At 55.6% G+C, this 14,069-nt stretch overlaps 1 protein-coding gene and 1 long non-coding RNA gene across 2 annotated transcripts in view; both read left to right on the top strand.

Annotated features, from left to right (window-relative positions):
• Positions 1 to 1,830: 1,830 nt before the first annotated feature.
• NKX2-3 (NK2 homeobox 3) lies at positions 1,831 to 5,511 on the top strand. Its single transcript, XM_072805735.1, has 2 exons — positions 1,831 to 2,621; positions 4,149 to 5,511. Exons 1-2 carry the CDS (start codon positions 2,264 to 2,266, stop codon positions 4,886 to 4,888), a joined length of 1,098 nt encoding a protein of 365 aa, XP_072661836.1. The 5' UTR covers positions 1,831 to 2,263; the 3' UTR covers positions 4,889 to 5,511.
• Positions 5,512 to 10,271: 4,760 nt separating this feature from the next.
• Positions 10,272 to 14,069, top strand: part of LOC140620582 (uncharacterized) — a 51,958-nt gene continuing 48,160 nt past the window's right edge. Inside the window, exon 1 of the long non-coding RNA XR_012020328.1 lies at positions 10,272 to 10,329. This is a non-coding gene — a long non-coding RNA (uncharacterized lncRNA). The remainder of the gene's footprint in view (positions 10,330 to 14,069) is intronic.

Here is a 14,069-nt window from a genome sequence, read left to right as displayed (position 1 = left end):
CGCACATCCACTAGGACCCCCACCCCACAGTGCCGCGCACTCACCCCCACCTCTCTCTGGATCTTTTGCGCCCGAGGGGTCGCGATCCGCAGCAACACCCGGCGCATTCTTCTCTCTGCAGCCCCTGGCCTGGTTTGGGAGACGTCGGCCCCGCCTGGGACGTCAATAGTCTCAATTCCGAGAAGACAGGCACCGGGCGCCCCTGCGGCTGAAGAATGGGTGCACCAGCGCAGGGCCCTGCCCACAGAGGGTCTCCCCCACCACCCGCCAGTCGCCGCCACCCTAAGTACTCCCGGGTGCACGTGGCCCGCGCCGCATCCCAGCTCCCCGGGCGGCCTCAGGGGCTGACTCCCCGCACCATTTCCGCTCCCTCCTGCACAGCCCCGCCTCTCTCCCCTCCCGCCCTTCTTTCCTTGGCTTTGGGTACCCACAACTCCTAAAGCCGCGGGGCCGAAGGGCTGCTCTCCGCTGTTGCCCCACGGTCCATCCCCGGTGTGCCTCGCCCGCCCGGGGGCGTCGTCCACAGTCCCTGCACCTCCCACCCGCCCCTTCCAGCTGAGGCCGGTCTCTCCCTGCTCCACCATCTTGGCCGCCAAAAATTGCTTGGGGCGGCCAGGGGCGGATGTTTGGCGCCCAGGTTAGGCTGGACCCGGTCTCTGTATTTTTCAGGGCCAGTGCTGCGCCTGGGTCTTTCTGTGGGCCTCACAGTAGCCACCGCTGCTCCCTGCTCCTTACTGGGTGAGGCGTGGCGGCTGGCGAATGCCTATTGTGCGGAAGGTGATCCCCACCAGCGTGGAATTTCCAGGACCTCAGGGAACCCCTCAGATTCGTCCAGAAAACACCCGGGGCCGCACGAGGGCGCCAGAAGGCGTATAGGTTGGAGAAATTAGAAAGACACCTCCGAGGGTAGAGACCTAGCCCCCGGTTTCAATATGCAGAGAAAAAGACCTCTCTGGCTGGGTCACCTCCCTCCTGACAGATACTGCTCTCAAGACCCTACGAGGCCACCCAATGTGTGCAGCGCTCGGGCCACGCCATCATCAATGCAGTCAACAAGCGCTGCTTGATCTCTGGTGCAGAATAGTGGTAGTTGAGGTGTCCTGAGCATTTTAAGATGTGTGGGACCCTGCACTAAGCTCCTGGCATATGTTGTCATTTATCCCTGGCAATAACCCCTGAGGAAGTATTCTTTTTGTAGACAAAGAAACTGAGGCTTAGAAATGCTCACACACCGACTAGGTCAGGATTCAAACCAAGAACTGTCACCAAGTTCAGTAACAACTCTATCCTCCTGCCTCTCACCTACCTGCTTAGTGCATCAGCTGCAAGAACTACAAGGACAAATGCAACCGGGACCCTGCCCCCCCCCCGGGGGGGGCTCACAGTTTACCCCCAGGCGACCAGGCCAGCAATATCTAGTGCTAGGTGGGAAGTGCTGAGTGACACGAATGTCCTTTACTAACAAGCGCTGCAAGTCTAGATGCAGGAGAGATGACTTCCGCCTAGATAATCAGGGAGCGCTTCCTTGGAGGAGGTAGTATTTGAGCAGAGCCTTGGAGAAGAGCTCTCCACTCATGGAGACAAGGGCAGGAAAGACGTTCCAAGTGGAAGGCACAGCTTGAGCAAAGTCAACAAGTCGGGAACAGACACGTTGCGCATCCATAGGTACACAAAACATTCCATCTTCTTGGGAATCCAGAGGCCGGTATTTACAGGCCAGGAAGTTTTCTTGCCCTGCAGCAGCTGGAAAAACCACGCTCCTGGCAGCTGGCTCGCGGACAAGAGGCCTCCCAGAACTGGCCCTGGCCGGAAAGGTAGGGCCAGGCGGGACGGGAATCGGTAGTTCGGGCACCCAGGGCAGTGCGGCCTCACCCACAACGACTTGGACTTCGCGACTCTATACTAGTCCTTTATTTCTGGTAGCGCCACAGCACCCCAACTCCGCGGATGCGGGGGGGCGTGGTCCGCATGAGCCAGAACCAATGGGGAGGGAGGCCGAGGCGAGAGCCCCGCCCCCGACGTGACGCACGACCCCCGGACACAGGCTTCGCAGCCCCGGCCCCAGTCCCTGCAGTGGCTGTAACAAAACCCAGACCCCCAGGTCCGGGCCAATGGAGGCGATTTAGACTGGAGCCGGACCGCGTCTGTCAAAAGCCCGACTCGGCAGCAGCGGCAGAGTCCAGGAGAGCTGGAGCCGCAGCGCTGCTTCCCCGCCCCCGCCGGGATTTATTGAGTATTTGGACTGGACAATTAAGTGGCCCTGATGATGTTACCAAGCCCGGTCACCTCCACCCCTTTCTCAGTCAAAGACATTTTGAATCTGGAGCAGCAGCAGCAGCACTTCCACGGCGCGCACTTACAGGCGGACTTGGAGCACCACTTCCACTCGGCGCCGTGCATGCTGGCCGCCGCCGAGGGGACGCAATTTTCTGACGGAGGAGAGGAGGACGAGGAGGAAGAGGGAGAGAAACTGTCCTATTTGAACTCACTAGCCACAGCCGACGGCCACGGGGGTTCGGGGCTCTGTCCCCAGAGCTATGTCCACACGGTCCTGCGAGACTCGTGTAGCGGGCCTAAGGAACATGAAGAGGAGCCCGAGGTCGTGAGGGACCGGAGCCAAAGTGAGTAGAGGGGGAAAGAAAACGCACCCGCACATCTGGAGCAATGGCGGAGCGCCCGCAAACAGCCCACAACCCCGGCCAACACTGCTTCCCGCCCCTTTAACCTTTGGCTGGGGTCATGCCTCACCCTGGTCAATGACAGCTCCGCAAAGCACAGGTGCCTGCGAGGGAGCCGGGAGCCGGGAGCCGGGGCGGAGGGAGGAGGACAGCTACTCCTCCCAGGAGGGGAGAGTCAATGCAAGCCCCCAAGGGAAGAAGGGAAAGTAGTCATTGCTGCCCTGACGCTGATAAGCAACACGGGTTCAGGGGCTGGATCCTGACAACTCACAGCAGTTTTGTTCTTCCCAAGAGCTAGAGAGACAAGAGCTCAAATCTCTTCCTGTTCCCCCCTAGCGTGAGATGAGGTCCTTTGAGGCTGGGACAGCCGTCCCCTCTTCTCCAAAAAGATGATCCAAGCAGGTTGAGTTGGCGGGGCGCATTGGTAGAGACCTGCTGGGTGGTTTCCACACTTCTCTGCTTCAAGTTCAGTGTCCTGGCACCCTCAGCACCCGGCAGAGGCCGGAGAGTGCTTGGGAACACAGTCCATTACGGGCCTGCAAAGCATCAACACCCCTGAGGCGCTGTTCTTTTTTTTTTTTTTTTTTTTGAAAATTCATGTTATGCTTTGTGTCCCAGGCTGTGGGACTGCAGGCCGATTGAAAAACGCGCCGAACCTAGTCCTAGATCCCAGCGGCTCACATCGGATGGGAGGTGAATTGGGTAGGGAAATCGGATAACTGAATAAAGCCCCCAAGGAAGTGTTTGTTTCTGAGAGAAGAGCCAAAGAATCTCTCTCCCAAGAGGAGGTTTGATGTGGCAGCAGCTAAGGCCTATACTCCTGACATTTCCCCGGGCCTAAAATCGTCATGAAACGGTCTAAATCAGTCAATCAAGTTTCTTTTTCGCTTTAAGGTAATACAGACATCGTCACGCAGACATTTAGCTGGAGACATGTTGTCTTTTAAAAGAAAAAAAAAGTTCCTAGGCAATGCGGGGGTGGGGTGGGGGTGGTGATGTGTGGGTTACACTCAAGCATCTCCAACAGAAGGATTTTTTTTTCCCACGCAACTTACGCACGGCCCCCAGACAGCAATACGCTTCACACCTTCAGCTATCCGTAACAGAGTGGTAGGCAAATGAGTTTGCAAATACTCTAGTTATTATGTAGTTGCAAACTTTCATCCTGAAAACTCATTAGCACGCTGAGCCGCACGTTTATAGAGAAATCTGTCACAGATGTTCGCATTCTAAATAAACCCGCACTAACTACCCCTCCCCACCGACCGTGCTTCTGCCCGCTAAGGGCGTTCTGAGGGTGCTCGGGCTGTCGCAGGGTCTCATGGCGCCAGGACCCACCAACTTTCCAGAAAGTCTAGGCATTCGCTACCGCATGCTCCGCGCTGCCACCAAAAGGGCCACGGTGCTCTGGGGGTAGGAACCGCGGTTCGGCGGCAATTGCTAAGGGACGCTGTTGTGCTTCTTCCGCAGAAAGCTGCCAGCTGAAGAAGCCCCTGGAGGCGGCCGGAGACTGCAAGGCGGCGGAGGAGAGTGAGAGGCCTAAGCCACGGAGCCGCCGGAAGCCCCGGGTCCTCTTCTCGCAAGCGCAAGTCTTCGAGCTGGAACGCAGGTTCAAGCAGCAGCGGTACCTGTCGGCGCCCGAGCGCGAGCACCTCGCCAGCAGCCTGAAGCTCACGTCAACGCAGGTCAAGATCTGGTTCCAGAACCGCAGGTACAAGTGCAAGAGGCAGCGGCAGGACAAGTCCCTGGAGCTGGGCGCACACGCGCCCCCGCCGCCGCCGCGCCGCGTGGCGGTGCCGGTGCTGGTGCGGGACGGCAAGCCGTGCGTCACGCCGGGCGCGCAAGCCTACGGCGCGCCCTACAGCGTGGGTGCGGGCGCCTACTCCTACAACGGCTTCCCCGCCTACGGCTACGGGAACTCGGCCGCCGCCGCCGCCGCCGCCGCTGCCGCCGCCGCCGCCGCCGCGGCCTACAGCGGCAGCTACGGCTGTGCGTACCCGGCGGGCGGCGGCGGCGGCGGGGGCGGCGGGGCCTCTGCGGCGGCCGCGGCCATGCAGCCCGCCTGCAGCGCGGCCGGAGGCGGCCCCTTTGTGAACGTGAGCAACCTGGGCGGCTTCGGCGGCGGCGGCGGCGCACAGCCGTTGCACCAGGGTCCCGCGGCCGGGGCTGCGTGCGCGCAGGGCACCTTGCAGGGCATCCGGGCCTGGTAGGGACGCGGCGGATCCCCACGCGGCGGGCGCCCCACTGCAACCTGGCACCGCGGGACTGAAGCGCGAGAAAGGCTGGGTCCCAGGGCCAGGCCCTCTCGTTAAAAACAAGCAGAAACAAACACACAAAAACAGACAAAAAAACCACAGGTCTCTCTCCCCGGGGGCCCCGGAGCGCAGCTCACGCGGAGCCTGGGGGAGGGGGCTGAGGGGCGAGGAGGTAGCCCGGGGTCGGTCGCGGGGACTGCCTCTGAGGCAGAAACTCGGGCCGAGTGCCGGGGAGTACCCTGGCCCCGAAGACAGTGCGAGAGGCTGGGACTCTGGCTGCCGCTTGGCTCTCCCAGAGCAAGAAGGACAGCTTTCCCCTCGGCCTTCCCGTGGCCTCCTCGAAATGTCGACAGAAGATCCAAGGACAAAAGAAAAAAAGAAAGAAAAGCATGAAGGAGAGAAAACTGGGTGTCGTGGCTGGAGAAACCCCCAAGCCCTGCCGACCCCTCTGCCCCTTTGGCGGCCCAGAGCGCCACGCCACAGTCGGTTTTCCTTTCTCCCTACCGCCTGCCCTCCGCAGCAGATACCTCGGCCTGGGTCTCCGGATTGTCAGGGAGTAGAACTCTGCGGGGGGGGGGGGGGGGGGGGACACCCCAGCGACCAAACACGGGGCTGGGGGGAGCGGAACGAATCTGGGAGCTGGTGGCCCACTGGAGGTGTTAACCAGGTTTCCTTTCTGTTTCATATTCTGTATTCAGCACATATAATATATCTATAACTGTATCCACACGCCGTGTACACACCCGCTGCCATACACTACAGGAGTCAATAAACAAGGTGCAATATTTCCCAACCGTTGGCTACAGACTTTGTTTCCCCCCCCCCCCCAAATGGAGCAGGATCCTTTAAACAGGGCCTGTAGGGGAGGAAAAGGTGTATGAAAGGGAAAGCAGTGTTCCCTGCGCGTTCGCAGGCCGGGCCTCTCCTGAGCTGGCCCCGGGGCTGCAAAGTCTGGCGTCCTCTTGGGTTTTGTTCATTAATTTCTCTTTACTCTTGTGGGAGAACAGGTCGGAGACTGTGGGCCTTTTGAGGTCCCCGGCTTCGTAATCCCCACAGGTTTTACGCAGATGCCTGGGCGAGTGTTTGTGCCTGCGTTAGACCAAGGCTTGGACCCTGCCCCACCTCGAAGGCCGCCCGGGAAAAGGAAACCTCGCCCCCTGGCACGGCCACGGGCGGCGCGAAGGAGGCTCCTTGAGCGGCGGCCGCCGGGGCCTCTCCAGCGCGCCCAGGGGCGCTGCGCCCCGCCGCGGCCGAATTCTCCCCCTCGGCCGCCCTCCCTTCTCCCCCGGCGGCCGCGGCTTTATGCGGCTCCTTGTCACTTGCGGAGAATGCCTGTGCGAGGCCTGTGCTGCCACACGGCCGATTGTGAGCGTGCCAAGGCGGGTGAATGGGGAGGCCTCAGAGCGCCGCGCCATTGTGGGGCCGGGCCTCGCTGAAAGACGGCTCCGGGCCGGGAAGGTGCGGAAAGAATGGCTTTTTATTGGAGTCCCGAACAAAAGGTGTGGTAGGAAGGCGAAGTCCCCTGCGCGAACAAAAACCCCAGCGCGTCGGGATTGACGTCCCCCCCAGCTCCCCATTGCTTCTCAGAGCGGGGGCTTTGTGTAGCAGTCTGCTCGACAGAGGGACGGAGAAATGCGCGGGGGTTTTGTTCCCCACTTTTTGTGCGCTGGGGGAGGGAGCGGCCAGGGGAGACGGGGGCTGGGCGGGCAGCAGGGAGGGGCGCGCTGATTAGGCCGGCCAGCCGCGGCGCGGAGACGTTCAGCGGGAGTCGGCGGCCTGAATGCAGGGTCATTATTGCTACAAGTTTAGCAATTTCGCCCTTACAGGAGGGGGCGGGGGCTGCTAGGCTGCTGCGGGGCCGCCGGGCTGGGATCTGCAGAGACCCTGAGGAGGAGGAGGAGGAGGAGGAGGAGGAGGAGGAGGAGGAGGAGGAGGAGGAGGGAAAAAGGAGAGGAAAGGAGGGAGGCAGGCGAGGGAATCCTCCAAAACCCGCTGACCGCCCAGGATGAGCCTTGGACGGGTCCTAAAGGGCCTAGCGGGAGGCTGGAGAGGCGGCGCCTAGGGACGAAGACCCTGCCTCCCCTCGCCTCTTCCGAGGCAGAAAAACCCAGAGTCCAGCGAAGAGTTACAGTGCACCAGATTGACGGTCCCTCAGCTCCTTGCCGCCCGTTCCTTCCTCTCCTGAGCCTCCCGGGAGCTGGAACAACTCCTCCTACCACCCCTAACACCGCCCTGACGCCCCAAGTCCCTTTCCCAGCGAGCCATCTTCTGAAGCTATTATATTCCCAAGAGTTACTTAGGCTAAGGGCTGGGGAGGTAGTGCTTGCTTCCTAACACGTTTCTCACCACCTGCAGCCTTGAACCACTGATTGAACCATTCATCCCATCCATCCATCCATCCATCCTTTACGGAGCACCTGCTAATATATGTTCACTTGCACTGTTCTGGATGCTGGGAATGGTTTTTAAAAAAATTGTCTACAGGCTTCTGGAGTTTGTTTTAAGGAATGTACATGGGGGGAGGGAGTTAGACAACAATCAAGAAAATGTAAAAACTATAGATAAATTCTAAAAAGGAAATAGAACCAAATGCTGAATGGAGGGTTCTTTTGGAGTAGGTAGTCAGAGAAAGCCACGTTGAGGAGATTACATTTAAGTTGATACCAGAATGACAAAAGGGAAGCCAGTCCAAACAGGGCTTTGCTGTTGCAACCCCATGCCTCTTCACTTGCCTTCCCCATGATATGGAATGCCCATCCACCCCCATTTTTCTGGTGAACTCTTACTCCCCCTTCAAAGCCAGGCTTCTTTCCTGAACCACCCAAGTGGAGGTAATCACTCCCTCATATATGCCACCAGAGTCTTAGGTACTTTCCAATATCACAACATAGTGTCATGCAAAGATTTATTTGTTTCTCTCCCTCCTCATGAGGTCCTAGTGAGGTCATGGGGGACCAGGTTGACATCTTTTTCCTCTGGGGGCAATTAGCACAGTAAGTAGGAGATCATGGGGCCAGAGTCCATAAGTGCTGCCCTCCTCAGCACATGCAGTGGCCCCAGTGATGAGCTGTGACATTGGGTGCTGGCTTCAAGGGATATGCTAAACTAGACTCTTAGCCCACCTGGGTAGAGCCAAGGCGTCTGAAATGGCCTGCAGAAGATGCACAACCCAAGCAGATCACAGAGAAAAGTCCTGTCTTTGGTACCCTGCGATGTTGCCTGGGGACACAGCTTCTGGCAAGAGATTATTACCCCTCACCCTACAGCTCAAAACATAGGAAAGGAGGTTGAGAATTTGGCAATGACCTGATACCAAGACACAAAGATTAGGGGATGGGAGGGACACAGAGATAGGGACGAGAGTGAGGACTCAGGCTGGGAGGGGGTGAAGAGCTGAGGTGTATGTATGATAAATTGAGGGCCTGGAACCGGGACTCACTTCCACCTTTCCCACATTCTGTAGCTGAGGGATATGGTAGGTGATCTGGAGGCTGCCCTGCACTCCAGGAGTGCTCACTTCCAATGCTGGATTTCATCACAGTGCTCTAGGAACCCAAGACTCTGCGACCAGAAACCCTTGCTCTGCTTGGGGGTTTTCCCAAGCAAGCAACTCCTAGTCTGTGTCCTGTGGGCCATGGCCTCCTGATGCTCCCAAGACCAGATCCCCACCTTCCTTGGCCAGGTTTCCTCCTAGCCCACATTAATCTTCCTCCACTCTGCATCCTCTTCTATTTCAAACAGGCGTGTGACCATGGTAGAGGAAACAGAGCTGGTTCTAGGGATTGGCTTCCACACAGTTTGCGTGTCTTGAGATACTTAAAGCCAGACTGAACCAGCTCCCTCCTGGCTCACTACTCTTCCCCAGAGCCTGCAGTCTCTGGGTATAAATAGCTCCCATCTCAGGGCTAAAGGATTTCCTTACTGCTAGTTGCTGGCCATCAAGGGTGAAAACTCTTAACCAGCACAGTTACCTCTCTTTGAGCTCCCTCTGCAGGGGAAAAGACACACCCCACCCCCCACCCCCAGGCCCAAACTGCTGCTTCACTGAATAGTTTTGTAAGCCATGAGGAAGAGTCAAATGCCTCCTAATGATCCATGAGACTCTGAGTAGGTGAAGTAAGTCATTCTTGTGTGTTCTGGTTTCTGAGCTCTAAAGCAGAGGATAGACCCTATGATTTCAGAAGTCACTTTAGCTCAAATTCTCCTTACTTCTCTGAATGCATGATAATCCCTCCCTACCCAGTGACTGGTACCATGCGGGGCTCATTGAAGTGGGTAGACACTACTGGTGAGAGAGGTGGAATAGATTAAGGCCAGCAGTTTTTTCCTGCGGAGCCTAATCTTGAGGAGGGTTAAGAGGCTAGGTTCTGGCGTTCAGGCTTCCTTCATTCTAATCTCAGTACCACCACAACCAGTGGTAGAGACTTTAAGTTGGAAGCTCCTGGAACCTCAGTTTCCTCCTCTATAAAATGGGTATACCACTTCTCTCATAGGTTTTTTTTCTTTTACCTAAGCAAAATGCACAAATAAGAAGTGTGCAATTAAATGAGCGTTTATATATGTAAGTTCTTATGTACCAAGCACCTTGGTTTTGAAAATTAAATGAGGTGATCCTTGTAAAAGCGGCTTAGCGCGGTGTCTGGTATGCGCTCGGCATTGCACCACCGGTGTAGGCCAGGCCGGCGCCAGCTGCGGCGTCTGCGGAGAAGCCCAGGACCGTCCGGTCTTCGCGGCACTCCCAGGTCCGCAGGCGGAGCGCGGCAGGAGGACCGGAGGACCCGCCACCCCACCGCCGCGGGCGCGCGTCCCCACGGGCAGGCGGAGCCGGCGGGGCCGACGGGGCTCGGAGAGCTTCGCGGAGTCCGGGCCCTGGGCTGGGCCTGGGGAATTCAACGAGGGGGAAGGTGAAGGGAGGTTGCGGGCGGAGCGGCGGCCCCCGGAGCTTGCCACCGCGCGGAAGAGAAGGGTCGGGAGGGGAAAGCCAGCGGCTCCCGCCGGGGCTCCCCGGGGCCCCACGCCCCGCTGCCCCCGGACGCCGCGCGCCCCCGCGGGGTGGGGCCGGGTGGGCGGGCCGCTCCCCGGGAGGAGGGCGCGTGCCGGGGCCGGTCGGCTCCGCGCCGCCCTCGCAGCCTCGTCCTCCGGCCTTCGCGCTCCTGGGCCCGGAGCCGACTGCCCGGGCGCCTCCTCCCGGACCAGGGGCCGGAGCCCTGGGAGGCCGGCGGAGGGAGCGCGCGGCGCGGCGGGCGAGGGTCCGGGGCCGCGGGGGGCAGCGCGGGCCTCCCGACCGGCCCGGCGCGGGAGCGCACCCGCGAGCCCCGGGAGAGCCTGGCCGCCCGCCGCCGCGGCCCCCGGTCCTGCGGAGCCCGCCGCCCCGCCGACGCAGCCTGGGCGCCCAGGTAGGACGGGCGCGGAGCGCGGGGCGGGCGCAGCGGGCCTGGGGGAGCGGGGCGGGGACGCCTCTGCGGGCCGGGGCGCTGATCCCGGAGCCGCAGTTGCTTTTCTGAAAGGTCGCGCGTTTTCTCAGCCTAGACTGTAGGGAGCATGAGGAGCAGCAAGGTTTCCTGGCGGGGCGTTTAGGGAATGTGTGGAAATGTGAAAGGCATGCAGAAAAGACGTCGGGGTACCCCTGTCTGAATCCTCGGAAGGCCCGCACTGCTGTGAGGCCAACCCCCTCCCAGGTGAAGACACAGAACGTTACCAGCAGCCGCCCCCAAGTCCCCACAGGGTCCCGTGTCGTCACCGTCCTGCCGCCGAGGATAACCACAATCGTGGCTTCGAGCCACATAAATTAGTTTTGCCTGCTTTGGAACGTTATATACACAGAATCCCGTAGCAGGTACCCGTACGTGCCTGGCGTCTTTCGTTTGTGAGATTTATGGATCTTGCAGAGAGCACGTGTAGGAAGTTCACTCTCATTACTTTAGAGTATTACATGGTACGAATCTGCCACATATAATTTATCGTTCTGCTGCTGATGGGCGTTTGGGGGGTTTCTAGTGTTTGACTGCTGTGAACAGTGCTGCCACAGACATTCTCGAACAGCATCCCGCAGAACTTTCTGCAGTGATGGAAATGGTCTCAATCTGTGCTGGCCAGTGAGGTAGCTACTGGTCACATTTGGCTCTTGAGCACTTGAAATGTGGTTGGCTGAGGAATTGGATTTTTAATTTTCCTAAATTGGAATTAATTTGCATATAAAGAGCCACGTGTGCTGGGCAGCACAGTTCTAATATGTCTTTTGAGGACTGTAGTAAATGTTTCCATTCAGTATACACCTAGGAGTGCAATCACTTAGAGGGAATGAACACCAGCTTCCAGATTGTACTGAGCAATTGTCTCAAGTCGGCACATCTATTTTCACTCCCACCAGCAGTAACACCACATGCTCTCAACTCTTAATATTTTCATTTCATTTTTTACATTTTAGCCATTCTACTGAATGTGTTCTTAAAAAGAGGCTTCTGTTCACTTTTAAGTACAATTGTGAAAATTGTCACTTAACCATAGTAAAAGTGATGACGATGGTTGGAGGGGTTCTTGGGGGGTTATAGGGTCTTAATTTTATCCTTTATACCACTCCACCCCCGCGTCAGGCCTTCCACCCAATTGGCCTTCTCCCCTAGAAATTGGACCTGGGTTAACAGGGCATTATGAAGGGGCCATATGTTTGGAGGTGATATGTTTCTCATATCTCTTGTTACATTATGCCTTCTTAAAATCAGTGCCCCTCTTCCTTTAATGTTATATATTGGACTGTCCCACTAGAGGAGATGATGAGATTGCCTGGCAGGCTATAGCCATGGGAGAGAAGCCAGATTTTGTGCTGACTCAGTTTTAGTTTGCAACCTGGCTCTGCCTTCTACAGAATGGCAATAACAATCTCTGGGTGTGCTACCTCTCTGGTTTGCTGAGAAGCAAAGTAAGCCCTAGTAGCAGAGGACAATTTACTATGTGTCAGGATGTGTGTGTGGGTGTGGGTGGGTGAGACTTTGTAGAAATTCTTTCTAATCCTCAGAATAGTCATGTGAGTTATGTATTCCTTGTTTACACATGCAGATACTGAGGCTTTGAGACACTGAACCACTCTCTTCTTGGGCACACAGCTAGTAAATAGTAGTAACCCTTATAGGACTTAATACCTGTGGCCCTGAGAACAGTTCTGACTTTAAAAAATCTCCCTTCCCTGGGTAAACAGAGCCCTGGCTGGAGCAGATCTTGAAATTCTGGATCAAATTAGATGTCCTCTGTGAAGACTCCTCTTAGACAGAATCAAACTGATCATTAACCACTTGTGTGTGGCTAGATAAGCAGAGGAATGGTTTGTTATGTTGTAACAACAGCGAAATTCACTCTGTGTGACACACAAGTTCTTGAAAAGCTGTGTGCAAAGAGCCTTTTGCTTGAGGGAAGAGAGAAAGATTGAGTACATTTTAAGTTCATCCTTAGAATTTGTTGCCTAAAAGTATCACAATATGAATTATTTTGTATGAAGGATCCTTTTGAAATATGAGTAATAGCACAGCATTTGCTTTGTAAGCTTGGGTTCTCAAGTAATAAAAAAGAGCAACTCAAAATCATATTTAAGATTCATCGACATTTTGCACATATTTCCTCATTTATTGAGAAGGGGGCTCATGGGGAAAGTTTCACCTGGACCATCTTGACATCTCAAGTTCTCTGGGAGGACCGCAGATAAGTTCTCTATCCAGATGAGAAGTAAGTAGAAACCCAGTCCCCCCCCCCCCCCCCCCGGTGGCTACTGGTGGATTCAGGCTTAGCTTGGGTGGGTTTTACAGTCCCTGATCATTTGGTGAGCCTCCTAGAGAGGGGGTTCAAGAGTCAAATGGGTTATTAGATTAAATGACCTTCAAGGTCCCTTTCAGCCAATAACAAAATTCTTTAAATTTGTTACATACCTGTAGATCCAGCATAGATTTCAGCTGTGCTAGTGGGAAGAGTCTTAGAAATTGCTGGAGTCTAAATATTTTCTGATGCTGAATCCTATGTGCAGCATCCTGGGCAAGTAACTGTCCCACGTCTCCTGGACACCACCCATGGGAGAACCACTCACCCCTCCACTCCCTAAGTGTGAGAAAGCTCTGCCTTATATCCAAGTGAAATCTTCCTCCTGTGACTTCCATCAACTCCTTTTTTTTTTTTTTTTTTTAAACCTGAGATCAAGAGTTGAACTGGTATCCAGTCAGACCCTTAACAGACTGAGCCACCAGGCGCCCCTTTCAGCTCCTCCTCCTGTTCCCACAGATGTCTACTCCTTCTATATGTCAGTTTTTCAAATATTTGAAGTCAGCCATTAACTCCAACGCTTCTCTGGGTGAAATAGACTCAGTTTCTTTGACTGTTTTTTGCTTCCTGGCTAGTTTTCAGCGGATGTTCTCTAGCTCATGCATTTCTTCTGTGCCTGGGATGATCTGGTATATTCCTCACAGGCAGTCCTCTCCTCTTCAGCCTTTGAATACTTCTGTCTTCATCTTCTTGTACCCTTCAGAGAAGGCTGAGGCCCACTGGGAGGCTTTCCTCATGGATCTCATTCTCCTTAACTTAGTTTTTATTCCTTAGTCTTCAGGGGAGACTTCCATTCTCTCTAAAGTAACACTACCCCTTAAACTCTTGGTATATTTTCTTCCCTACTTCTAGAAACAGTGCTGCTCATTTTGAGTTCTGAAGTTCCACTCACCCTACAATTCAGTCAGTAATCTCTGCCTTCTTTTCACCCTGAAACATGTCACAATCTTGCCATATTATCTTCTCTTAACCCTAGTGCCCTTCCTCAAATAGCTTTCTTCCCCATTTGAGGTCAGATTTTTGAATATGTGTCTTCACCAGCTACTTCCCTTCCCTTTCCTTCAGCCTGCATGATACTTGCCTCCCAAGTAGTAAGTATTGATGCTTAGTTGGAAGTTACCTTGTGGTCAGCTAATTCAACTGTTTCCCCTGATACCTGCTTCCCTTTTCCAGGCTCTTTAGGCATTCAAGTCCTGCCATTCCCCCTTAATTATCTGAGACTCATTCTTCGAAATCAGATGACTTTTCCCCTTCTTCTCAGGGTTGTGCTTTATTACCTCTCTTCGATAGTGACTTTTTTTCCTGGAAAGTCTTATTGTGGTTTTGACACTCT

Source organism: Canis lupus, chromosome 29 (assembly GCF_048164855.1).
Source record: "Canis lupus baileyi chromosome 29, mCanLup2.hap1, whole genome shotgun sequence".
NCBI lineage: Eukaryota > Metazoa > Chordata > Mammalia > Carnivora > Canidae > Canis > Canis lupus.
The sequence above is the reverse complement of the archived record's forward strand: the minus strand, read 5'-3'. Positions and strand labels throughout refer to the sequence as shown.

Bases quoted from the DNA above. Each gene is read 5' to 3' on its own strand.
- NKX2-3 (XM_072805735.1), top strand. From the start codon at position 2,264: ATGATGTTACCAAGCCCGGTCACCTCCACCCCTTTCTCAGTCAAAGAC. The intron at 2,622-4,148 runs GTGAGTAGAGGG...CTTCTTCCGCAG, and splicing joins CGTGAGGGACCGGAGCCAAA to AAAGCTGCCAGCTGAAGAAG.